At 39.9% G+C, this 27,774-nt stretch overlaps 1 protein-coding gene across 5 annotated transcripts in view; it reads left to right on the plus strand.

Moving 5' to 3' along the window:
- The window catches only part of srgap1a (SLIT-ROBO Rho GTPase activating protein 1a), an 88,166-nt gene that overhangs the window by 28,201 nt on the left and 32,191 nt on the right, over positions 1-27,774 (plus strand). For all 5 annotated transcript variants that reach the window (XM_044194598.1, XM_044194596.1, XM_044194597.1 and 2 more), the window contains exons 2-8: positions 6,275-6,470; positions 13,177-13,339; positions 19,648-19,710; positions 23,584-23,763; positions 24,517-24,645; positions 26,596-26,817; positions 27,444-27,545. In XM_044194598.1, coding sequence (XP_044050533.1) covers positions 6,275-6,470; positions 13,177-13,339; positions 19,648-19,710; positions 23,584-23,763; positions 24,517-24,645; positions 26,596-26,817; positions 27,444-27,545 — 1,055 coding nt within the window. The remainder of the gene's footprint in view (positions 1-6,274; positions 6,471-13,176; positions 13,340-19,647; positions 19,711-23,583; positions 23,764-24,516; positions 24,646-26,595; positions 26,818-27,443; positions 27,546-27,774) is intronic.

A 27,774-nucleotide genomic window follows, 5' to 3' on the forward strand; every position in this document is an offset into this window, starting at 1 on the left:
CCACAAGACTCAACTTAAAAACCAACTCACTGCGTAGTGAGTCATGCTCAGTGGAAATTAGCAGCGTGGTAGGCACATCTTTTACCAGCCCAATTGCTTGGATGAAACTACTTTTTGTATAATTTATGCCATATGTTATGCATTTATCAAAGAAGCAAGAACATGAATGATAGCCCTGCTATAATTAAGTATGGCAGTAGAGCCTTGTTAGATTATAAGAATACTCAAAAAATGTCAGAAGAAGATGTACTGGAGATACTCAGCTCTTTCTGCCATGTGATCCCACTCCAGATGTAATTGAAAGCTTGTGTGCCGTTAAAAACTGATCGGCCATTTCGTAATTAACTTTGATGGTATTTATCCTGTCTTGTTTCCAGCCTCCAGAAGAGGCATGGACAACTCCCCTAGTCCCAAACCCTAGATCTGAAGCAGATGGTTGGGCTGGGCACCCTCCTGTATCGTCCCTCCCCAGGCCTCAGCTGCTATTTCAGGTGCTGCTGATGAGCCACTCTGCATGTGGAAATACAGCCCTGGGACTGATGTGGTACGGCACGTCCCAGATAGCTGTTGGTAGAAACTGTATTTAACTTGGAAAAACTGTAGAAACTCTCTGAGAGTTTGCAGTCTTGTATGATACCCATAGAGGAATACGTTGCTGCACTCAGCAAAAGTAACAGATGCTTTTTAGACAGATTGATTCATAGCAAGGTTAATTGGGAGCATCAGGGGAGAGCATATTGTTGCAAGAGAGAAAGAAAAAACTTTGTGGCCCTCTGACAGTGGGTGAGTTGTTATTACTGTAGCCCAGTTTCTCTCTCTGTAGGTCAACTGTGTGGGTCAGTACCCATCCTGCTTACAAGGCAGTTTCATTGACAATAGAACAGGCCTATCTGGCAAATCAGAAGCCATTCTGAACTGCAACTTTGGACATATTTGTCACCATGAATGGGGTTATGGGAAGTATGTGATGTGGCCTTCAAAGGAGCAATTGGATAACATCCAGGTCAGAAACAAAAGGGCTTTGGTCCAAACTGATCACCACAAAGACCAAAAAGCACTCTGTCATTGTCCATATCGACATCATGTGCATTCTGGGCCACATTGACTGGATGTCCATCAGTCAGCTGAAATTGTTGCTGACAACTTTATAGGCTCTGTTTTAATTCTGCAAGCCGCTATCCACAAATGTCAACATGTACCTGAATATGGTTATAAAAGCCCGTGGAGCTTTGTCAGATTGTTTGCTTGCTAGATAGATTAACGTCATTTCTCAACACAGTGCACAGGTGCTCTCATCTCCCCTCAGCTCCCCAGTTTGAAAGGGATCACAGAGGGCTTTGATTGTCCCCCACCCCACACACACACACTCCCCACTTCCAAATCCCTCGGCACACAGACCTCCACACGTGTTTACCATACAGATGACCTCAGAACGACAGGAATGCATCATGTAATAGTAGAGAAACACTCGCTATGGCAGTAAGATGGACCTAATTTGAGAAAAATATTGGATTACAGTGGTTAGATTTTTAAAGAAGTGCAAGGTCCTGTGTGCCAATATGCTGGCCGTGTTAGTTTTGTAAGAAACCAGTCAGACAGCTGATGTTGCCTGCAGCAGGGGATTCATATGAAGCATCAGTATGATCAAAGGGGGCTGTCAAACACAAAAGTGGCTTAGTTATTCTTTTAAAATATCTGGCTATGGAATTAAATAACTTCTATTATGTAATTGTCAGATCATAAACTAAAGTCATGGCCACACTAAGGCCGATAGACTTGACAACACTTTTTATATGTGAAAATGATTTTGTCCATGTTTTTTGATTGTTTTACTCTCTTTTGGTTGGCAAATGAAAATATTGTGCATTACAGCCATCATCTGGTGAGAGATGAGCCTGACGCACCTCAGTTAAGACTGAAACATGCTTCTCCTGGGTACACTAAGGCGAAAGTGCACAGGGGTTGTTCAGAGACATTTGAATGACTCTTTCTTTTTAACTTGTAAGTACAGTACAACTTATGTAACATTGATGTCATCTTGCTTCATTATGCGCATTTTCACACAACGAATTGTTGAGATTTGGGATCTGTTGCTCGTCAGCTCCTCTGCAAGCCTCTGTGACCTACAGTTACTTATAACACCCCTCTTTTGTGTAGGTTCGCAGAGACATTTATGTATATATCTTTGGAGATATAATTCCAGCTTTACTCTGTTTGGTGTCTGCAGGTTAAACCTTCACTGATGATCACTGACACTATTGTGTTTTTATCATAGTCAGACAATTTATTCACACAATTTAGTTGTCCTCCTTGTCACACTGTATTTTTCAGTATCTTACAAGTATATGTTGTGATTTGATCATGACTACGTGTTAACCAAGATGATCAGCAATTCCTGAGCAGCTGTAATGTAACCACTGATTGAATCCCTATTTTATGTTTGCAGATTCATCTGACAACGGTAACAGAAAAACAGATAAATGGCAACAGCTGTCTTGTGTGATTTGCTACATTGAAATTCAAAATCTGCAATCACAGAGATAGTTGTCGGCAATAGAAAGTTGCCTTCTTAACATGCGGGTGCAGGCATATGGAAAGCAGTTTTAAAAAGCATTGATTCTGGGTTGAAAAACACCAGCTTAGTGTAGAAAAAGAAACATATGCATTTTCATATGTATCTGCCTTTCTGTGGTCATGGCCCTGGTTGACTGTTCATAGTGCGTCCTAGTTTCAGGAAGTGCCAAACCTGTAATTTCCTCTGACAGGTGCTTGCCTTTTAACATTAATTCCTCCAAACTTCAACTTGGTGGTACAGCTTCAGTGGCCAATGTTTGACTTGGAAAATTAATGATTTAATGAGTTTCTGAGTGCAGTCATGAATGTAATTGTGTTAAATGTTCCATCCATCCAAATGATCTTCTTTGTGTCAGTGCCATGGTAGCTTTGTTTTAATCCCCACATCCTCTGGAGATGGAAGCAATTGCAAGGTTTACCCATTCATCAAAATGGCCTGTTGGACATTTAAAACTCCTTCTTAGTGCTCATTGGTGGTCTTCCAGTTTCGTCAAAGACCTGATGTTCTTGATGTTATAGTTTTGAGTTCTTGATTGCAGTCAAGCCTCTGCTTTGCTGTTGAAATCCCATCGTCCACATTAATGATGTTCGTGGTTCACTGTGGTTGAGAGTGTAACTGTTGTGATAAGTATTCATTCAGATTTAGTATTGCTGAAACGCCTCCCTTGTGTCCCGTCTGTCTCTATCTAAGTGGTTTATTTCCTTGTGAGTGCCAGACAGAAGGAGTTGCTACTTGGAAATGCAAAAAATAATCAACAGTTTCTAATGGACCCGAAGTAAATCGTTAATATATCAAGACTGTGAAAAGATTTAATGCTGATGAATGGAGCAGAGCCTTTTGTTAATTTGATTACAGCATTAAAGACACGTTCCCATACTTGCTCACAGATACACACCAATGCTGCTCTCGCCCCTCTTTAACTGAATGCTTTCTAATTGAGTCAGCAGTTGATTGGCCATTAAGTAGCTTGACGTACTAAAGTATTGATGGTATGCCATAAAGGCTCTTAAGGATTTTTTTTCAAATACATATCTTTGTTTCATTCCACTTTACTTACATATTAATGAGAGTATTCATTAATAGCAGGTTGGCCAAACTCTTGGCCAAGCATAAGTTTTCACTATTGTGGTTCCCCTAGCTCTGGTTAAGTTTAGTCTCTAGTTCAAATGATGTTGACTACAAAAGCTGACTTTCTCATGGAAATAAATAGAAATAAATTTTCACTTTACAGCTCATTAGGTGGTCATAGTGAGTGCTATTGCCACAAACAGGGAGGTAGACAATTACAAGAGCAGCTGCACATGAAAAAGGATTTCTAATGTTGCAATAACTACAGTAAATCCCAATCACAGAGACTGCTACACAACAGTAAGTTAGAAAGTGTATGTTGGAAGCAGCAAGTGTCAGGAAAAATAGTCAGTGACCAAATTACAGTCTATTGGCCGCAAAAACAACCAAATTATTTTCACTCAGTTTGTTCAATAAACAGTTAACAGTTTAAGCACTGGTAATATTCCTGCACTGCACCAGGTTTTTCTCCTAAGATAGGTGATAAATGCTAAGAAAGCTGTGTTTAATTTGAAGCACGTAGTATAGTGGCACAAAGTATTTATATTTTCCAAAACATGTCTATTTTAGACTGACAAAATATGTAGTGCTCAGGTCATCATTTGAAAAAATAACAACAAAACAAATTGAAAATTGCTGACATTAACTTTGAAGTTAAGATGCCTAACAGTACTGCAAATCTCATAGTGGAGACATCATGGTGCTCATCATACAACCAGTGATCCAGACAGCTGGGATCAGACTGACATCGATTTATAATTAATTAGGTCTGCAGTATACAGTCTCTCTGTCTTTTTCTGTTTATATAAATTGGTTTACTAGCAGAAAGTCTTGATGTCTTCACCCCATACTGGCTTGAGTCATAGAATAATTGAAACTATCAGACAAAATGTTGTTTGTGTGTATTCATGTAGTAGCCCAATCAATTTATCTTTTCCCTTTTACGTTTTGGGACACATTCACTGGCAGCTCCTTCTCCTAGTTCTTTTGTATAGTAAACAGATAGTATGATTAATTTGAAAAAAACGGGTACATGTTATGGTGCAGACTCTTCTGTCACAGTGTTTCCCATATGCTAGGATGACAATGCCACACAGCTTACAAAACCAAGAGTGGCTTCATAAACAATGGATCACACACCTTTTAAGAGTCACCACATATCAAACTCCACCAAATCAGAACTGGAGGTTCTGCTTCTTGAATGACGGTCCGATATTCCACTACACATATTTCAGAACACTTCCTTGAGGTTTGAAGCTTTTCTCAAAGGGTGCCAGTACCCTCTGTTGAGTACCTGATCTTTATATATTAGTATTTGCATTGTCATTACCACATCAACTGTAAGTGAGGACAATATGATGCACATTAAACTTTGCTCTGAAACAATTATCCTAGTCCTGCTCAGCTGATCTAATAACTGTTATTTTCCATATTTTGTAAGTGTGCCAAGAAACAGCCAGTAAGACCTAACAAGCTGTTACCTTTTCTAATGACATCCAGTCCAGTGAGCTGTACAAATAATTTGTGAAGGCATGTTGCAGCCTTAGTGTTTTTTTGCCTTTAACATGAGGGATCACTCTGTGCCATCTCTATTGGTGTCCGCATGGCTCTAAATCACCTCATTAATCTGTTTCCTCTGCTGAAGATGTCTGGCCCAGGCTACCTTCCATTAGGAGAAATCCATTATACATGGCCCTGACCAGAGAGGACACACAGAGGAAACAATTTGTGTGCGTGTGTGTGTGTGTGTTAGATCCCAGTTGTCCTGTTGAGGATGTAAATTTAAATGAAGGGCGCTCTGCAAGGTTTGTGATTCCTCAGAAAGAACCTCAGGAGGGTAATTTACCTGCACGTACAACTAGTTTAAGTGAGACCTTCTGTCGCCCCTATGCAAATGGCTTGGGTTTTTATGCACTAATGACTGTGTGTGTGTGTGTGTGTGTGTGTGATGGGAATCAGGTTCCATTCATCCTGGAGTTATTTTCAGCCTTACCTGAGACCTGTTTTGCCCACCTCACATCTCTACAAGCATTCAGAAGACTCATAACTGAGGGCTAATAAGCTGCCTTGGGCTGTTCTGTAGTACTGATGTGTACATGTGCTGTACTGTAACTACTCGTCTTGCTGATTCTTTGTGCTTTTTATACCAATTGATAGATTTTAGATGTATGTTTGCATGCCGATTTGTTAATTTGGGTTGATCACCTTAATAGTCGGTGGTTTTTAAATATTTTAAGATGTAGAGTATAAGAGAGTGTAATTTTCAAATGTGACTGTTGCAATTATAACTGATTATAATATTATATATATTATAATAGCCACATTTAATCATCTGTAGCTTGTTGATGAAACTCCTTTTTCTGGTTGTCTGGCTTTGTGTGCTGGTGGATTTACTACACTACCTCCTCACTCAAAGATGGTGTCCTTGTAAAGCAAAAGCCACTCTGTCTGAAAAGATAGAGAGTAGACCTTACTTTGAAGATGGACACAGTACAGTGTATTTCTACCATGTAAACCTAGAGTTTGTGTAGCTCTGATATTCTAAATTTATAGAATATATCAACCTAATTTCTCAGCCTTCAGGTTATGGCTCCATCATAATCTATTTGTTCTCCTCCTTGGTCTCCTCAGAGATCCGGGCCCAGTTGGTGGAGCAGCAGAAATGTCTGGACCAGCAGACAGAGATGAGGGTCCAGCTGCTGCAGGACCTCCAGGACTTCTTCAGGAAGAAGGCAGAGATTGAGATGGAATACTCTAGAAACCTGGAGAAACTGGCCGAACGCTTCATGGCAAAGACTCGCAGCACCAAGGATCACCAGCAGTACAAGTGAGGAGACGCTGTCTTAGTGTTTGTCTTTGCAAGAATTGTCATTCTTAGTCTGCTGGTCTCATTTAATTCTTAAAAAGGTTATTTTATTGTGGCAGCCAGATCAAAGTCCTACTGGATTTCATTGTAATGTTGATCAGACCTCTATGTTCTAATGGGATTATTGTGTTGATGAGCTATATCAGTCTTTGTTTCATATTCAAAGCCAGTCAAACAAAGATGAAAAAGCAGCTCAGTGGTGACATCATTTATCTTTCAATCATTCTCAAATTTCTTTATTGCAAATATTATGTCCTCTGAAATTCTAGTGCCAGACTGCTCTAATTTTCTTAGTCCTTTCTTTACCTCTCCAGCATTGGAAATTCATCTATACAAAACAAAAAGGTTTTCCCATTTACAACAAAGAAAATAAAGAAAAAATTTTATTTGTTTAATTTGTTTAAAAACACCTTTTTAAATGTGAAACAAAATATGCCAAACTTCTCAAGGCATCAGTGTTTAATGTTTAATGTTGTAACACAAACAGCTATACCAGAACTTTGCCTAAATAAAATACAGTCTAAAAGTAACAAAATTATGATTTATGTCTTGAAATATATAATAAACAAGACTAAGCTAAATCTTGGATTTCATTTGGTCTTTGTCTCATAGAGAGTTATCCTGGCTGTGGAGATACATAAGAAATAAGGTCTAATGAAAAGAGATTCTTTATCAAACTGTTTGTCACCTTTTCCTCTCTCCATCTGCCTCTTCTTTCTCCCTCTGTCTCCCTCCCTCACCTCTCTCCTTCTATCTTCACGATGCATCACAGTTTGACTCTGAGCCTGAGGATCTTGACACAGTTACGCATGGTGTAGTTTTTGGCCTTATTACACTGTAGGAGTCTGCTCATGGAAAAAGCCAACATTAGCATATTGTTTGAACTTGTGGTGGGAACAAAAATAAAGCTCATGTTTGTCCTCGCTGTCTGCAAATAGACCCTGCTCTCTGTCTGAAGCTCCAATGGCTCTAGCAGCTGCATGTGCCCATGTGTGTAACTGGTGAAGGGACTCTGGTAAGGCGCTCTGATTTTCATTGCGTGATGTACAGTCTGGGCACTTAATTCACAGGTTAAACATTTGGCAGGTGACTAGGAGCATAAGTAAGTAAGTAAGTAAATACAAGACATCTGAATTACATTAAAAGCCTTCCTGTGGGCTTTAAATCATGTGGCCTATATTTTTGTATTCACATAAACAACGCACGTACAGTAAGCACGTGTTCTTCATATTCTCTAGGTTGTTTTCATTGGACAGACTTATCTGTGGTGTGAAAAATACGTTTTCCTTCTGTCTGTAGCTGTAAGCCACTATTCATATGACAGGTCAGCTTGGTAGGCGAAGAAGGAAAACGCTAAAGTTGCATTAAAATGAGCAGCTAAATCTGTGGGTAGTTTGTCTAGACAAGCTGAATTCAAAAGGGGGTCACTGCTGTGGCTGACAGTGGAGCTGCATTTTTTTAATTGGGTTTACATAACTGATGTTAAGACAAGATGTCATTCTACCAGTCAAGAGTGCATTATACGCTGTGTGACATGTTTAGTTTGTCTCGATAAACATGGAGTATTTGTTTCAGCTGCCGCTAAGAATCTTTACCAATAGGGCGAAACATAGATGGAGGTTGATGCTATCCCTACATGGTCCCACCCCCCGTCCGTACAGGACATGTTGCTATTGAAGCTACAAATACATGATCCCACACTGGCTTCCCAGCAAGCTGCGATCATTGCCATTTGTGTTTGATGGTGTTCATGACCAGGCTGGAGGTATCGCTACTGGAGATTGAAGCAAGTTCTCTGCTCTTGCACCATACAGGTCTACATCTGCCTCACTCTCATGCTCCTTCGAGCTAGGAAAAGGTTTTGGCACAGTAGGAGTTCAGCCCAGAATCGAGTGAGATAAAGTTAGTGTCTGCCAGAAAGAACAGACTTTATGCCACCTGTCGGAGTATTGCGCCAGCTCACTGCTGAAGAGGAATCCATCTTGCTTCAGGGGAAGTTCCCTGTGTTGAGCTGTACTTCTGTGTTGGAGTCTGACAAAACTGGTGGCAAGACAGCAGTGGAAGATGGCTGATGCCTTTTTAATAATTAATAGTGCTTGTTACTGAATGACAAGTGTAGCTCTACTCGGTTTTTATGATTGTGAGAATACTTATTTTTTCACAGGGATACATAAACACAATAGTTCATTATGACATAAGAGGTAACAATGCAGAAGGTTTATTTATTTTCTTATTGGCATTATTGCCACATTCAGAAGCTACTGCTATTTGTTCTGCTGCAGATTTGCTTTACATTCTGAAAATTCTTTCCTTGTTTGCAAAAACCCAAACACACTCCTACATTAGCCTACATTTTGTTACTGGCATGAATGTGTAACACTACTTTGACTACAATTGCACATACATCAAACATTGTTTTTTTTTTGTTCCAGAATTACATATGAAGAGACCCTTGTGTGCTTCTGCTGTTAGTTTTGTTTTTCCTCTTCATTACCACCAGAAGTAAATGCAGTGCGAAGTTATGGGGAAAAAACTGTAAAGCCACGGTTAATCAGAATCAGAAATACTTTATTGATCCCAGAGGGGAAACTCTTTTGTTACAGCTGCTCACTATCACGTCAATGCACACAGGAATAGAAGTACTAAGCAAATCAAAATATAGTACACTATAATACAGGTCAGATAAATTAAGTAGAAAGTGGATATAAAGTATAAAAGCTAAAATAAGTATATAGTACAAAAGTGGATTTAGAGGTTGATAAGTATGGTACGGTATAATAATACAATGTAATAATATAAGTAATAAGTAATAGTGCAATAATGAGTACTGTCAAGTTAAGTGTAGCTTATTAAGATGATTATGAGATGGTGGATATTGCACAGCAGTAATAGAAGTATGAATAAATATCAATAAATATGGAATTTTAAACTGAAAACAGAGTCTATTACACAGCAGTATTAAACAGAGAATATTGCACAATTAGTTCAAGTACTGCAGTGATGTTAATGGTCCAATGTCCAGTTTAGTGACTTAAACATGATAATTAGCTGTTATAGTCTAGTTAGGAAACTCTACAGAACACATACAATTCAACATGATGTATTATTTTGATCAAAACAGCAACATGTCTCTGTGAGGAAAAAGTTCAGTTCCACTAGTGTCTTCCTTTTTCCTTCCTGTGAGCAAACAAAACAACAGACCCACATCACAGTGTCCAGTCCACAGCGGCAGTCTGTTGGAGAGCCATTCAGTCCTGTCTTCCTAGCCCATTTGTGCTTCAGTGGCTGTTTGCAAAACACACACATAAATGAACAAATATGGGCAAACATTCTGTCTCTCATACACACACACACACGTTCGCAAACCAGATACTGTACTATGCAAAGTTTGTTCAGGGAGGGACATGGAGATGGTGAGCAGAGATCATTGAATTATTTATAATGCCAAAGCCACAGCTGGGATAATCTTAAATATGCTGCTTTTATTCAGAATTAACTTCCTAGTTAAGGGACTTCCTCTCTTTGGCTGTAAGGATAAAAAGAAAGTGTAGAACATGCTGCAGCTGCATACTCTATATATTGCCAGACATTACTATCTACAGTGCATTCAGCTTGAGTGGCAAAGAGGAGCAAATAGTTGATAACATTTTAACACCATTTGTGTTTGAACTTATTCACAGAACCAGAATTATTAATTAGGCTTTGGCCCCCTGTTGCATGCTTTAACATTTCAAACTGTTACCTTTCTTTACGTGATAATCTTGGTCCAAATTGGACTAGTAGCCATACGCCTTCATTGCAAGTGATTGCCAGTCACTGTACTGCAGCTACTGTATAAAGGCTGCCACCGCAGTTTATTAATGAAAGATGTTATCAGGAAGGCACCAGAGGACTTTGCCATTTTGCCTCTGATGCTGATAAGGGCTCCTGTTTCAATGCCCTGTATACTGGAGTGGTAATTATACTATTATTACTATTATATTGTCAGCATCCTGCTACTGTATGAGAGTGCAAGTATGTTGATGTTGACCCAGTGACTCCTGGATTTAGACTGCATGAATGGACAGAACACACACATATATACACATTGATAGGAGGCAGTAAGTTGCTAATTAGTTATTTTTTCATTCCCTCACTCCCCTGGACCTTAGTTTCCCTTTTCATACCTGTGCTTTAGTCTATCTGTCTGTGAGTCTGTCTGACCCAGTTCCTGCCCTGGCCGAGGGGGAAATGATGACATTGAGAGATTTTCCTGCCATTATGTGGGGGTAAGCAACTCCCAGAGGTTTTTTTGTCATCTTGGCCTGTGTCAGTATGCCCCTTGTTTTCTCGTTCTGTCCCCCTTTCACTGTAGGCATCGAGTTTAATTTAGTAGGTCAGCCCAATAACAAACATACAAGGTACTTTAATAACTGTTGATGTGTTCGTGGGAACTCTTGGGTACATCAATGACTTCCCCCCACAGTTCTGTAATTTTGCCAAGTCCACTGTGTGACACAATTTTGCTTTAGTTTATTCTTTGACTGTTTTATAATGAATCCTGGGTCATTCCTGTGTTTGGTGTAGCCTTTCATTTTCTTTAAAAATGGACTTCATATGAAGGAACGGTGCTACTTTTGTTGATTGTCTATTGTGTGACATACTGTACCTACGCATTGACTGATGCTGAATTAGGTCAAACCTTTCACAGTGACAAGTCCTGCTGTGCTTTGGGGAATAAGATGGGTTGAAGCAAAGAGGAGAACAGGTCAAGCAATTCAAGTCCTGACTGAAAATACTCCTTAATCCTTCCAATAGGCTGCTTTCACTTGAGCTGTTTTGCATCAAATTAGCTTAATTTTTTCACAACTGGGACAAAATGGTCACAGATGGAAAGAGGGACATCAAGCAAAAGCAAATGACTCCTTTGGGAATCTAGGTTATTTTATACACTTAAGCAGAGGCTCATGATGTACTATGGCCAGCTTCATGTCAGTGGCCACCTGGACATTATGCATCTGCACATGTAAAAGTCAGCATGAATTAATAAAAATACACATGCACACACACGTGCTGTCCTTACATATCTAGATTCAGTGCCATAGAATGGAAGTATTGCACTCTGCTGATACATAATGCAGAAAGGATTTATGGTAATTGCTCTTTGACTCTGTGTGTGTGTGTGTGTGTGTGTGTGTGTGAGTGTGAGAGAGAGAGATGCTGTCCAGCAATCCTAGCTTTCTCTTCCTTCGCACGTGTCCTGCAGCCTGGGCATGTGGCATCAGTACATCACTCCGCTTTTAGCTAAATCAGTTTTTTCATTCACTGTTTTCCTGCTGTCTTTGAAAAACGACTGTGCTCTCGGATGTTTTTCATGTCAGTGTATTTGGCTCTGCCTTTATCAAATGTAGTTTGCTTCCTGTTTTTGCAGAGTCTCAGGGAACATTTCAGTTGGTTGATCACCAGTTATTCATTTTGAGAAATGCTTCGTTTTTGCTCGTGCAGCAGATGTTGTGCCAGGGCTGAAGGCTAGTTCAGGGCTGGGTCACAGTTTCACCTGTGTTGACAAGTGCTGCCTGTCTATGCAAACTAACTTTGTGACGGGAAAGCAGAGGCGAGTCTCCATATGGTTCCTGCCAGACCCAACCATAAAACGTCACCCAAACACACACTCATATTCTGTGCTGCTCTTAGCAGGCAGGAGGAATGTTATAGATTAACCCAGAGGAAGTTGGCCATCAGGCCAGTGCTTACGCAGGGCCTCAGCTTGCTCTGGCCTGTACAATGTCCCACAGTTAGCTTGGAAGCAGCCAGCACACAGCACAGGAAACCGCTCTCATGCTCACTATTTTACTCTTTAGCTTTTTTGCACTCAAATCTCTATCTTTCCCCTTTTCTGTGTCCTCTCTTCCCTTGCTTGCCTGTCTTCTGCTGTCACAGTTTATACGTAATTCAACTTTTCAACTTCACTTCATCCATGGCTTCTCCAACTTCATTTCACTAAGTGTATTTAAAGCCTGTGGCACACTCTTCCCTGGTTGTAGGAAGTCAGCTTGGCTCACAGCATTGCAAGAGTTCTGCCCCAGAAATGTCATTGCTACAAAGTATTTCCAACTTAACTGCATAGTCCATGTAATATATGGAGAGTTTTTCAGGCCCAGAACCAGCAGTATATGGGACATTTAATGCCAAGGGAGGCCTATGATGCATCTCTCTTCTACTTCTGTAACAGGCCCTGGTGCACTTGAGGTGTTTGTAGACATCCTGCTAGTCGAGGAAGTGCCACAGTCTCCTTGTGAAAATGGCAAATGTCGTCTAAAGAAATTAGGGCTAAGACATTGACATGGATACAGACACATAGGAAAATGTTGAAATGCACTGACGCAAACCATAAACACATACATGTACTTGTACATGCTTGCTTGCTCGTCTGAGTAATACTGGCAAACTATAGAGTGGGTTTTAAGTCTGTGACCGTGTGTTCTTGTTTATTAATTTATTATACACGTAACTTTGCAGACAAGCTGTCTAAGACAATGAGTCATTAAAGCATCCTACATAACAGCTTCTCTCATACACACTGATGCTTCCTCTTTCTTATTCGTATTAGAAACACGTAGTAAACGAGTCACCAGGATATTAATTATTCCACTGATCTGACACCTGACTGTTTCCCTGGTTTATTTAGGAAAGACCAGAACCTGCTGTCCCCAGTCAACTGTTGGTACCTGCTGCTGAACCAGGTGAGGAGGGAGAGTAAGGACCACGCCACACTGAGCGACATCTACCTCAACAACGTCATTATGAGGTTCATGCAGATCAGTGAGGACTCCACACGGCTACTCAAGAAGGTACATGCTATGATCACACTAAAGCTAAATCTGATTGTCAGGGCGTTTCTAACGAGAGTGCTTGTACAGTTAACCACATTTAAGTCATAAAATAGAGTAACAACTGTATTCAACAACTGAAGCGACACCTTGTTTTAATAGCAATTATTTAGATTTATCTATGGCCACCAGAACCACAATGGACTTGTAATGTCACAGTAGTTATGCTGTAATCTTTGAGGTCTTTGAAGTTATTTTCAAATACGGTCGAAAACAGAGGTGCTTTGTTGTTGGAGAGGGGAAAAAATATGGCTTTTAGGTGTTTTGGGCTGAGAGGAAATCCAAAAGAAATTGAACAGATTGAAAAGAAACCAATATTTTAAATAATATAGGAAGTCATGAGAAATGTGGGATATAACATACAGGGTGAAATAAGGTAAAAGCTTACTTGTGTACAGTAAAACTTCAATTAAACTTTTACTGGCTGGGTGTGGCTACACGTTTTGACAAATGGACATTCTACCAATCCTTAGATCGGTTAGATCCACATTTTAACCATTTCTTTGTCTCTTTTACGCCCCTGAAGTGTCTTTTTGACTGCTTCAACCTGTTTTTACTTTCTACTGTACTGATGTTTGACCTCTACTAGAAGAGGTCAGTGACTTTTCTTTGATCAACAAAACAAAAGTTTGAACTCACCGCTAACACAATCCAGATCTTTCATAGTGGTCAGATCAGGCAGCAGGGTCTCCAGTCACTCATGTTATATAAACAGTCTTTCACTTTCAATTAACCCATTCATTTGACAACAAAGTATATTTAGTTGCATGATATGCTGGATATATACAGTATATATTCAGCTTTGCGTTTGATGGGATGAAACTCTGTTGGGCTCCTGTGGTTTAGTTTTGTGAATTAAGAGTAATGCGGAGGAGCCTCGGTCACCGCAGTTTCAGATCAGTATGCCTTCACTCTCCCGTCTGAAGACTGTGGCTTCATGACTGAAACCGGGCCTCTGCTGCCTTTTCCACCACAAAGATGACAACTCCCTAAAAGATTATGAGCTCCTTTGCTGCAGGAGTCACATGAACTCACCACAGGCCTAAATTACAAAGTGGCTTTTCTTCAGAGGAGCGCCTTTGTGTCAGTTAAGCTTGTGCGACTTTTTCAATCTCTGATTCGCCTCTCTCTTTTTTTGCTCCACTTTACTGCAAACCCTGACTGTCTAACCTCCCAGATTCAGAAAGTAAAAGTGAGGCTATTTTATTCGTTCTCAAAGTAATTAACATCTGTTTATGGTTGTGGTTTCTTCTGATTGTATGGGGGTGTGGTCTTTAAATTATCACCCGAACCCCCAACAAACAAACAGGAAGCTACAGCAGTCATTTTCTTTTGATAGTGTTTAAAGGCTTATGGTTCTACTATTGAGGCCAGCTGTGAAACAGTAATTTTTCAGATTTTACTTTTGTTGCCTCCACTGACTCAACACACTTTGATGATCATAATGATAGACTACCTGCTGATTTACATTTTTAGTGTAACTCTGAAGACACTTTGCAAAATCCTCACAATCTGCAGGGTAGTGTACCCCTACACCTATCATTGCTCCTGCATCATTATTTCTGTGGAATCTGCAATCTCTAACCACATCGTGTAATAGTTGTCCCTTTTAAAGTTTGTAATGCAGTTTCTCAGTGGATCCAGGTGACATTGTGCAAACAAACGGCAGACTGGTGGGAGGTCCCGGTTCATAGGAAACCTGAGACACCGCTCGCCCTCTAATTAAAGCTTCCCTGAGCCTTTGATCTCAGCAGAGCTTCAGTAACGAGGCACAAACAACAGAGAAGTCCCCCATGTTACGTGGGCTCCCTCACAGCTTCGAGGAGACAGCTGTACTGTTGTCATCCTTCCAGCACATCAAAGACCTGTGTTTTTATTTCCTTGTATTTTAAGGTATCATGCTGAGGTGGAACAGCAGAGGCTACTCTGGGGTCCTCAGAGTAGCCTTGGTGTCTTCATCAACATCATCCGGTTGACCTGTTTGGCATTTGACGTGCATTTATTTCTTCAGTGCTGAATTGTGGTCACTTTTTCAAACAACTACAACCATAAATTCTTTTAGAAACACCACATCCTGGCTGTTTTGTTTGAATACAAGAGTCAAGTAGTGGACCTCTCTTTCTTTCTTTCTTTTTGCTTGGACAGATCTTAACACATGTATTCTGTTTTCATTATTCATACATTTTACCCCACCCTGTTTTATTTATGGAAGTCACATTCTGTGGCTGCAGCTACAAGGTGGATTTGTTAAAGCTTGAGGCAGTTTTTAACTTTTCCACAGGCAAAGCATGTGCTGGATATTGTTTATTTTACAATAAGCCATCATTGTACATGGTGGTACAATGTATCTTAAAGGCATAGTTCAACGTTTTGAAAAATACACTTGTCTAATTTCGGAGATTGATGAGACAGTCAATATTAGTCTTATGTCTGTGCTTTAGTATGGAGCTGAATTCAGGATGTATTTAGCCTAGCTTAGCAAGGGGGAAATAGCTAGCCTAGCCCTGTCAAAAGTGAAAAATAAGCTTAAAAATTTTAACGCTCAGTAATTGCTGTGGGGTTTGAGCACAGCTGAGTATGCACAGCCCTCCAAAGTCTTTTTGTCACAGTGAGGTTGCCAGGTTTGGTACCATTCTGCCTTTTTGTTAAAACCAAAACCTGTGCAAATCGACCATATCTGTGTAAATAACACAGACAAAGCCAGGCTTGCTGTTTCATTCTTTTTCCAGTCTATGCTAAGCTAAGCTGACCACTTCCTGACTCCAGCTCTGTACTCAATGCACAAACATGAGGCTGATATCGATCTTCTCATCTCACTCTAGTAAATTAAACATTGTAAATTGTATTTCCTAAAATGTTAAACTATTCTTTTGAAATTTAAATAAAATTACATATTTATGTCATTTGGTCAAAGCTTGTTTTTACGAAATACATTAGCTAAGACCTTGTCAGACTTTCTACTGTGTACCTTAACTGTGTGTCTGTTTTATAGTGACAAGACACTCACATGTATGCTGAGCGCCACACACGCACAGGCCTCGCAGGGGTTACAACTGCCATCTCTATACCATGATTAATGTCAGTGGCAATATGAAACCCACCACTCCCCAAAGGCTTACTTGGTTTCTCCTCTCTGGGGTTGTTTCATCTTTATAATGTGGTTGGAATACACATGGTATGATCTTAAAAGGGGAAACCTATTTGTAGGATCTTTTTAATGAATTTTGACCTAATTGAAAACTGAGATTCCTTTAAAATGAAAGGGGATAAGTTGCACAAATTAAATCAAATACATCAGTTACACAACTCACCATTTAGTAAACTTTATTGCTTGTAATTTGAGGTATACTGTGTGTGTGTGTGTGTGTGTGTGTGTGTGTGTGTGTGTGTGTGTGTGTGTGTGTGTGTGTGTGTGTGTGTGTGTGTGTGTGTTACATTTAGTGACTTTATAAGGGGGTGCACGGGTGGCAGGCGGCTACAGCTCCTTCCCAATAAGTGACTTTATATGTCCTCCCGTGTTACCGTGGGGGTGATTATTTCACAGAGTTCTTAAAAGCATCATGTTAGGTGTAGCTTTTCTGGTGAAATAACTCCAAACATGTCTTGAATGTAATGACCTTTTACTTTCATCTCTGTCTTTACTTCTCTCACACACACTCTCTCGCAGCTCATGTGATCCCTGAGAAGGCTTTTCATTGAGCTCTGGATCACTTCCCAGCCTTCTCAATGGAGAAGAGCTGACGAGTGTTAGATCTGACAGATAGTCAAAGGTTCTGTCCTCTGAGCTGACGATTGCTAATAGATTTTCCCACAGGAGAAAGCTTGTGTCTTTTTGATCTGTATGATATACTAAAATCCACAATTGATAGGCAGTTTATTTAAAATATGGTACTGTCGTCTTTTGCTCGATGCAATTACAGATCTACTTTCTATAAACTCAAGGACCAGATCATACTGTAATTTACCGGAAACTCAAGACCTTTCTGTAGCTCCCTTATCTACACTCAATTCTCAAACATGCCTGAGTTATACTCTTGCCAAGTTTGGTGCTTCTAAAGCTCTGGTTATCCCTCTGATTAGGTAAGAGCTACAAATCAGGGAACTGACAGACCAGGTGGTTGTTGGGAAGATGTTGCCAATCAGCCAAGTCTCCCAGTATGACACTCTAATTTCAGACACCAGCCTGGCAGCCGGTAACTGAGAGTATAATCCTCTTTGCTGTCTATTTACATGCTTGGACATCGTGCAGCTTTACCTGTGAGCGACTTGTGAAGAACAGGAGTGAGAGTTTGTGTGTTTGTGCACACAAGTTTTCACAAGATTGCTTCTGTCTTGGTCTGTTGCATGTTGACAGCTCAGCTTTTTATAGCTGAAAACTGGCGTAATTGTGCATCAGAAAGAACATGTTTGTAAACTCACCTGGATCAATGAGGTGTGTGACCTCAATAGAGCCTCTTATCTGTTGCCAACACCCTCAAGAGGCCACATGTGTGCGGGGCAACAGAGAATGTATGACTCATCTAATCTCAAGGCAGGAAATCCCAGACATTGTTCAATGTTAGGGTATTACTGCCATGAACACTGCTTCAGGATTTAAGTAACTAATTGTAATTTCTTGAAAACAGCTCAGATAGAACCAAATACATGCAATGTAACAAATGTTTTGAGTTTGTGATTATTTGGCCCTGGTGTTAGCTTGTGTGCTTCAGCTTACCTCTGAGTATGCACTGGACCCTGCAGCTAATACCAACAGATGGACTGCTCACAACTTCTGGTTGTCATAAATTGCAACCATTATTAAAAAAACATGGTTCAGAAAATTCTAACCTGTTCAATGCCTATTTTATAAAGCTAACACTGTTCAACAATCAAGAAGTATTACAATCTTTTTTAAAAATAGATAGTAACACATTTTTCCCATCAACCATTGTGTACTCTTTGTGTACAACAACGTCTCTTAAAGGTACCCTGCAGAGTTTTCTTGTAAAACAAACAAACAAAAGTTTGTTTACGTTTACTTTCATTATTTCTCACCAAAAACGTATTGTGTGTGACCCTGAGGTCTAACAAATGCATTGAATGCATTTCCTTCTTCATAAAACATTTGAAGCCAAATTTTAAATCCATATTTTAAATCCTGCATTGTTTACATCCATGTTTGCTATCTTGCTGCCTTCTTTCTTGCCTTGCATTGCTACGTCAAAAAAAAAACAAAACAAAATGGGGACCCACTCATAAAAACATCACTCCATAGCACTACTATTGGTGAAAAACTGCACTGGGTAACTTGAATGCAAGTTACTTGCATTGAAGATGTAGCGTTAGTTTATGTTTGACCATCAATGCCGTTTAAAAAATGTGCAATGCACTCCAAGTAAATCACCTCTCTATCCCACTACACTAGGCGGTTCAGTACCCTCTCAGAACCCTCTTACAGCCTTTTGCTGGGAGCGGCTCCCAGAATGAGATTTGTCTGAGGATAATTGGGTTAGTGAAAGACCTGGAGTGCGAGCCAAGGCTGTAACATCATCCAGGTAGCAGCGCGTGGTATCAACTGTAGTAGAGTGATCAAAAATTCTGTGTCATTGGCTCATAATCTCATAAACATGTGATACAGTATATGAGTCAGTGTGAAGGAAAGGAGCTCCACAGTTAAATTAATAGTGAAAGCCCCTCTAAATCCATCACGGCATCACTGTTAAACTGTATCCCACAACCGTGAGATGCATTGGGCGTGTGTGATAGTATTACTGAGTCAGCCTTGTGGCATGGCTGATTGAGTTAACATTATTTGGGAAAAATCTTTCACATTGAGGCGTAGAAGCCAGATAATGTGTTGAGCATGTGGACAGTGAAACTCAAGCTGTGTTTGACGATTTGAGTGGAAAAGCCGTCACTGATACCACTACACAGAAACCCTGTATTTGACACCGGATGATAAATCCACTGTTTTGTATTTGTACCATTCAAACCGAGGGTCAGTGTCTGGTTGTACCATTCATATAAAACCTAATATACAGTACAGGACAACGGTGTGCATTTGTTAAACAGACTTGACAAGTTTCATTTCAATAAAAGTAGTTGCTGCAGTGTTTAAAATGAATATTCAACTTAGCATACAGTAATGACAAAATGGTGCCCCTATGTTGGTTTGAAAGTTGTATTAACTATAATTTTTGTTTGGGAAAACTCTTTGTGTATTTCATTGTGTCAAATTACTGATTCGTTGTAATGGGCTCATTGTTTTTTCTACTGTGTTTCTTTTTCAGAGCAAGGAAATAGCCTTTCAGCTCCAGGAAGACTTAATGAAGGTCCTAAATGAACTATACACAGTAAGTATAGTAATGACTGCCCTTTTTTGTCCTAATGCACTTAAGTACATTGTTTTTTGCTGTGGTTGAGATGAGTTTATAGCACTAAGCTAACTAGCTTCTAACTGTTTGTAACAGCTTGAAGTCTTTAACCCTGTAGCTTAAAGATGTCAAATATTACACATTCAAGCAAATAGACTACTACCAAAGAAGGGAAAGCTGAAGGGAAAGTGTAGTTGTTTAATTTCTTTTACAGCACAACATTTTGAAACACAATCTCCTTTACCCTCATGAACTGACCATTCAAACTGTCAAGTATCAACTTCATGTTTGCTTGGCTCATTAGAGGTCATAGTCTCTTTTTTTAATGGTTCTTATCAGCTGTTGTTTTTTTGCTCTTCATAACAAATTCATGCAAAGCCTACCAGGGGGTTGGAGCCAAATAGCAACTTGCCGTATACATTTTCTTTCTTCTTCTTTTTTTTTTTTTTAAATAATTTTTATTTATTTTTTTGGCATTGTTGCTTTTATTCAGTAGTTGACAGTAGAGACAGATAGGAAGCCTGGGGAGACAGAGAGAGAGATTACATGCATCAAATGTCCCCAGTGGGAATCGAATCAGGGATGTTGCTATTACATGGTATGCGCCTTAGACCACTAGCTTACAGGGAAACCCACCATGTATATTTTGACAAAGAAAATGGTAAATGCAGACCTTTGAACCCAGAGGTTACATTTTCTCTGGGCCTTAGTAACATTTCACCAGACCATCAACTGCTTCAAACAAGCTGCATATCTGGAGTTTCAGCTCCTTTGTTCAATGACTTTGGTGCAAGTAGTTGTCTGTGTGTAGCTCTGACCTTGGTGGAGAAAGGTACTTAAATCATGAATCAATAGCTAATACAGCTAACACTGCCTTATTTGCCCCAGTCAGCCCTGCTAGCCTACTAGCTTAGTTTAATTCCTCACACAGGTTGTTGGACATTTAGATGCTGGTGTATTCTTAGACAGGACGACAGGATGGAATCAAGGCTTGATTTTATTGCATATTGTGTTTTTATATATGATTACTATGGGTTTATAGTGTCATGTAAGCTACTTTAGGTCACTCACAGGCATCAACAATGGCAAACATCTGATCAGGCAGTATGATTTCAGAATGACATGTCACTAAAGTAAAAGCATTAGAGAAACAAATAGAATTCAGCCATACTGTTACTCTGTGTGTTTTTGGGCTATCAGTCAGTCTTGTCATTCCTCACTAACAATCAATGGCATCGTGTTAGACTCCTCATTGATCGTCATGGTAACCTGGGATGTACACAGATGGAGATACAAGTTGAGGCAGTTGTTGTTGCTTCTCAAGAGATGGAGTGAAAAGCAGTTCAGTTTGTTTCTACAATCTCCAGTTACTCACTATAGAGGATTACAGTGGTCACACTTTGAGTCGATGGCTGTGCTGCTCCAAATACAACAACGTGTTACTCCAAACTCAGTGTGTGCCACTCTCACCACAGTCCACACTCCAGATTTGACCTGGTTTAGCCCCAGTGGGAAGACGCGCGCACACACACATACACATATTCACACATACACTGGGTAGCTATTGCATCAGACAGCCACAGTCCCGATGTCGGCCTCCACCAATGAAATAACAGGTCTGCTCCGTCTCTAAATATGTCCCTCTAAAAGAAACACCAAAGTAAACACAGCAGCGGCAGACTCCAGACCAGTAAGTGAGGAGTACAGGGCCCAAGGTCAGTCACCCATCTCTAAACTGGTTCCAGTTAGGCGAAACCCCACCAAAGGCAGAAGGCTCCAGACAAATCAGGCGTTGCTCAGTTTTTCTACTCAAACAGCAATAACTCAGTTTGGGGGAAAGATGTTTAGATTTTGAGATGGGTGAGTCTCTATTTGTACTGAACTGAAGTTGAGGTTTTGTGCAGACAAGTGTATTGCATACACAGGTTGCGGAGCTGTAATTTGCTGGAGTTGGTTCATTCCAGGTTAAACCACTGGTGCTCTATATTGCTGCCTTCTCCTGGGAGTTTGAATGTATTTTCTGCCTTTGTTCTCAGTTCAGTACATTTGGCTAGCTGCCATAAACCAAGGCTCATATAGCTTTACAGGAGACAGATTTGATGTTAGAAAAAGTACGATGAAATGTAACACCATGAGAGATCCACATAATATAGTTTATTTGCTGTTTTTGAACAAATTAAAATCCAAAAAAGCAAATATTACCAAACAAGTATAGAAAGAAAAACTTAGAAACTTAGAAAGATTTAAATATGGTTCTGTAGAATAGTGTGCAAACACCTTTCCTTTGCTCTCCACTCTTCTCCTCACCCCTTCTCCTACACTCATGAGTCTCTGACCTCTGTAAGGTCTGGATTAGCTTGTGTTTTGCAGTTGACTCTGGCAATGGCAGTGAGATGTAAGAGAACAAATGAGATGAAAGGTCTAACATTTGGTGGATGTGGTTTTCTCTTGATAGTGCACCTGCTTTTTGTTCCTTTATACTTGCATACCTAACATCAGAATTCCGTTTGGGAAAACAATCTGCAATGTCAAGGTGGCAGGGGATGGCACGTTACTTTCTATTGCAGTCCATATAATTATTTTCTGTAAAAATCAGTAATAATACTGTAAATGTTCATTGTTAATCCTCATGCATATGTGAGGGTCAGTGAATTCTCTTGCTCATGACTCCATGTCAGCGACATGGACTTAATGTTTCTCCCACAGCCAGTGGTCCTCAGAGCCCCCAGATATGTGTTTGTTCTCCCGTCTCCTGACAGTGTGAGCCAGCATTAATAAGACTTTTTTAATCTCTCAGCTCTCTTGAAGAACTCATTGTTTGTGTTTCGTGGTTTAACTGCTATTTAACGCTCACGCTCCAGCCTCTTCTGAGGATGATGACTCAAACTTAAGGAAGTAGTGCTAATCAGCCGTTCACCGTCGAGGTAATGCGTTTCCCATATGCTACATAGCTACAGTGTGATGGCACAATGGATGGAACTTATTTGCCATTATAGCCTTCACAAAAAGAAATATTTCTATTTAGACATATTTAAGAAGCATATGCCACATGTTAAACAGAAGTAAATATCAATAGTTAGAGCCAGTAAGGTGCAACACAGGACTATCCTTTTGATGTTTTAAAACTTAATGATTTAGGCATAAAAAATCAAATAAAATTCACAATAATATGGTATATACAAAAAGAATGTTAGCCCTCAATTCCCAGAAGTCCTTCTTGTGGCATGGATCCATTATGGCTATATTTGCTGTCCACAAATGAAGCCGAAATTTAGTACCATCTGAATAAAATGACTTTAAAGCCCTTTTTTATTGTGTTGTTAATCCCCTTTACTTGTTTTGACTTTACTTGAATTGACTGCAAAGACAACCTCCCTCTTAATAATATCATGTCAAAACCAGAGGGCAAACCCAAATCTTCTTTCTGAGTGTTTTTTTTTTTTCAAACACAGAGCAATGAAGGAAGCATGTTAGATTTAGCTGCAGTGATCTGTGGTTGTTGCGGTCGTATGAGCGACTCATATAAAAAGGCTGGAGAGAATCTGTCTCTGGTTTGTGGTTTAGAGAGAGACAAACCGCCTGCTGTCAAATGGGTTGAATCAATTTGTGATGAATGAGCGGGTCAAAGGATGGAAGCCTTAGTTGTGGGTTATAAAAGTTCAGTCTCTAATATGAAGATGGATTATTCTGACCTCTGACCTCACAGAAACTGACCTGAAACTTGACATTTTTTAACTAACGCAGCACGGTTTCAGGATGTTGCCCTTTTCCCATCTTCAAAAGGAAATAATGGCAAACAGGCCTTAAAGATTCTTTTCTTTTCAGCTTATTGACTCTTTTGTTTGTCTCTAGGTGATGAAGACCTACCACATGTACCACTCGGAGAGCATCAGCGCAGAGAGCAAGCTGAAGGACGCTGAGAAGCAAGAGGAGAAGCAGATCGGCAGGGGAGATCCAGTCTTCAGCATCCGAATGGAGGACAAATACCAGAGGCGCAGCTCTGTGAAGAAGATCGAAAAGATGAAAGAGAAGGTAGATTGCCAGGGGTTCACGATCCTTAACAATTTGAATAAAATTTGTGACAATTGCATTTAAACTTCGTTAGTAGTCACACTATTTACTTTTCCATAAGGCGTGTTCTTTTAGTAGTTTGAACACAACAAAACAACTGATCAGGATTTTAAACACAAGAAAACTTGCCTCATTTGAGCTGCAGTTTTCTCAGTGGTCCCACTGACCGGGTAAAGGAAAACACACTGTAAGCATTGTCACAGCCAAATGAGCAGGCTTTGTATTCTCAGAACAGGCCTGTTTTCTGTTAAATCTCTGTGACAAATGATTAAATGGCCTTTTTTAACATGACTCTTCCTGGAATGCATTCAGGAAGTGTTAAAATATATATGATTTGGAAGTGTGTTAGTTAGAGCCTATTGGTCAGTTGATGGTGACTAACTAACAGCCTTCTGTTTGTCTGGTAGAGAGGAAGTGTAGGACAAAGACAGATGGCTCAGACTGAGGTTTCCTAGTTGAAGTGAAGGACACAGGCTGCTTTTAGTTTAGGCTTTTCTTCTTTCGTTCTTGTTCCCTTTTTTGTGCTATTTTTATCTTATTTCTCCAGTAATGTTTATTGATGCTGTTGTTTTGCCAGTAATCTAGTCTCAGTTCTGAGAGACATAAAAGCACAATCACTTGTCAAAAAGGCAATTCTCGACTCATTAAATTCATCCTCCCTCGTTGGCTTTGTTGTTGTCTGTTTCTCATTCTTGCCTCTAATTCTCTCATCAGCGTCAAGCCAAGTACTCCGAGAACAAGCTGAAGTCGATCAAAGCGCGGAACGAGTACCTACTGACACTGGAAGCATCAAACTCCTCCGTATTCAAATACTACATCCACGACTTGTCGGACTTAATTGATGTAAGTATAAAACAGCATGCTTTTGTCCGCCCTGTTCTGCGACGGCTTCTTCTTCAGCAAAGGCTTGTTTGTCTCCAATGAGACTGAGAAAAGTTTTTTCTGAGGACGCTCTTACATTAACAGAACACACAGTCATCTTTCTACGGGCGGATTTTTTCCCCCTCCTCCTAAGGTTTCGATTTTATTATGTTTCTTTGTGCTCCTCATGTAGAAGACCCACTGCTATTCAGGGGTATTTTCACAGAGCTTAAGAAGAGATTTAAAATCATGATCAGAGGAGAGACTGATGACTTTAGCAGCCGGGCCTGATATAATAGAGATCTTAGGACACCAGACTGTGGGATGGAAATTACAGTGCAGGATAGAATTAAAGCAGTTTATTAACTTTTGTGATGAAAACTATTCTTTCCTCTTTTTCTTAACGTCATTATTGAAAACCCACATAATATATTCAGTTCTACTGTGTTTTCCTGACATTTTGTAACTGTTTTTAAATGTTTCCGCATCTTTCAGACTGTCTGAATGGAGAGTGGGAGTGGCCCTGACCCTGAAACCTAGCTTTTTTTTTTGTCATGTACAGCTGTGGGTCATCACTCCATTCACTACAGCACTCACGTCTCTCTACTCTGCCTTGCAAGCAGATTATTTTGTTTGACCTTTTTGCTACCGTACCGATAAACATGACTTATTTATAATATGGCTCACCAGGGTTGTTATTGTTTTGTCAGAGAAATAAACGTACTGCACCATTTTCTGGGATTTTGTATTCCAGACAGGACTGAAGGAGAAGAGAAATGCAACCTCTATTCAGCGGCGTGCTGTGCGCGGAAATTACCCCTCTCCCTGCTTTGCTCACAAGCCTTTACATCTCTCCAGGGTGTGTGTGTGTGATTGTGTGTGAAATGTATGTGCAGGCTCACGCACATTTGTTTATTGATAAAGGAGACGTTTCATAGTCAAAAAAGTGTACAAGCTGGCTGGTAGTGATCGTGTTCACTAAGGCCATGTCATGTTTGTGTGTGCAATTGTGTGTGTTGCTCTCTTTTGGGGGTGCCTGGGGCGTGTGTGTCTTCCCAGGAGAGACCTTGGCCAAGGTTCTAGTTATTAAAAATCAGCATTAGATCCTGGAGGTAACATTATGTAACACAAAGGCAACACTGCTGGCTCCGAAAGTGCTGGACTGTTTACTAGTGAAATTTGTCTTATTTAAAGGTCAATTCTGTTTTTTTTTTTTTTTACCATTTAATAGTCAGTATCAGGTATGTTTGCACATATAATTAAAGACTTTGACTTAATTCTAAGAAATACATTTTTTTTGTTGGAATTGTTCATATTCCTGGCTTGTTTCTGTACTTTGTTTATAAACATTACTACTATAAACAAACCTTAAACTGCATCAGAAAACTGCTGAAACAATTAGTCGATCTGCAGAACATTAATCAGCAACTATTTTGATAATCATTTAAGTAATTTTTCAAGCACAAAGTCTCTAGTTCCAGCTTCTCATAGGTGAAATTTAGCTGTTTTTATTTGTTTTATGTGATAGTATATCAATCATGTTTGGGTTTTGTACAGTTGATCAGACAAAACAAGCTATTTGAAGACATCAACTTGGGCTTTAGGAAATTGTGACACGCACTCTGACATTTTATTTACTGAACAATTCATCAAGAAAATAATCAGCAGGTTGTTAATGAAAATAAGTAAAATAATCGTTAGTTGCAGCCCTACTCTAGTGTTAGTTTGTGTATTATGAGACCTGTAGGATCATTTGTGTTCCTGTCATAGTAGGTCCTGTCCAGTGTTTTGAATTTTGGTGGCGGGGTGACCCTTTTGTTTTCATGTGGATCATGGATTCTGTTTTAAGTTTTCTTATATGTTCTTTAAATAATAAGTACTCATCTTCCTGATTTTCCATCTGATGTTGATCTTCTTCTTTCTTTCTTCCAGTGCTGTGATTTGGGGTACCACGCCAGTCTGAACCGGGCCCTGCGGACCTACCTGTCAGCCGAATACAACCTGGAGACATCACGCCACGAGGGTCTTGACATCATAGAGAATGCGGTGGACAGTCTGGACCCACGAAGTGACCGTCAGAGGTTCATGGAGATGTACCCCACGGCCTTCTGCCCACCGGCAAAATTTGAGTTCCAGCCTCATATGGGGGATGAGGTACAAAGTTCAACAATAGTAGCTATGAGGATGAAAATATCTGATAATTGTGCATTTGTAATATCGTTTCTAATTAAATTGGTTGTTTTTTTAAATTGCAGTGAAAATTGCCAGAACTGTATTTGAAGAAAAAAACTGCAAAAGTAAACCATACTTCATCATTAAAATGTTTTGTTTCCAAGACACTGAACAACATGGAAGTGAATTTGGAGTTGATTTAAAAAAAAAAAACTGTTAAAAAAGTCTCAGATTTAATGTGGTCTGATTTTCAGTGGCTTAAGTGCTGCGTTTTACTGCGTCTGGGCTGCCGGATCAGGTTTTATGGGGCACTGACTTTGACAAATCATGTGTTAATTCTCCCCTGCAGTCATGTAGCTCAACATGTGTTATGAGTTTTACTGTTTGGCTGGCATTACCAGCGCTGATATCATGTCTGTTTACTAGTTGTTGTTGTGTGGCTGTCTGCATTCAATTGGCAGAAGTCACTGCGGTTTGCTCTGCAATTGAAGAAGAATTCTGATGCCTGCGTCCTGTTTAAATCAGAGGTTACGTGGCCTCCTTGTTCCTTCAGTAGGTTGTAATTTCAGGTTCCTGATCAATGTATTTCCTCTTTTTTTCCCCCCCAGGTGTGTCAGATCTCAGTGCAGCCACCGGTGAATGGAGAACTCATCCTGAGGTTCCAGCAGCTTCAGTCTCGCCTGGCTACTCTGAAGATCGAGAACGAAGAGGTAAAATTGCGCAAATAAATTAAACTTATTATATAGGTGGTGTGTGGGGGTTTGTCAAAACTATTCTCTGCTGCTGCTCCAGTATTGTTGTCTGCCAGAGAGGCAGGAGTTTCGTTTTGCTGCTATTTGTTGGTTGCAAGATGCTGACAGTTGCAGAGCATTACAGCTACTAAAGAAAGTTAACTTCAGCCAGAAGTCATCCAAGGTGATACAGAGAATAGTTGTTGAT

This window comes from Siniperca chuatsi, linkage group LG4 (genome assembly GCF_020085105.1).
Source record: "Siniperca chuatsi isolate FFG_IHB_CAS linkage group LG4, ASM2008510v1, whole genome shotgun sequence".
Lineage (NCBI taxonomy): Eukaryota > Metazoa > Chordata > Actinopteri > Centrarchiformes > Sinipercidae > Siniperca > Siniperca chuatsi.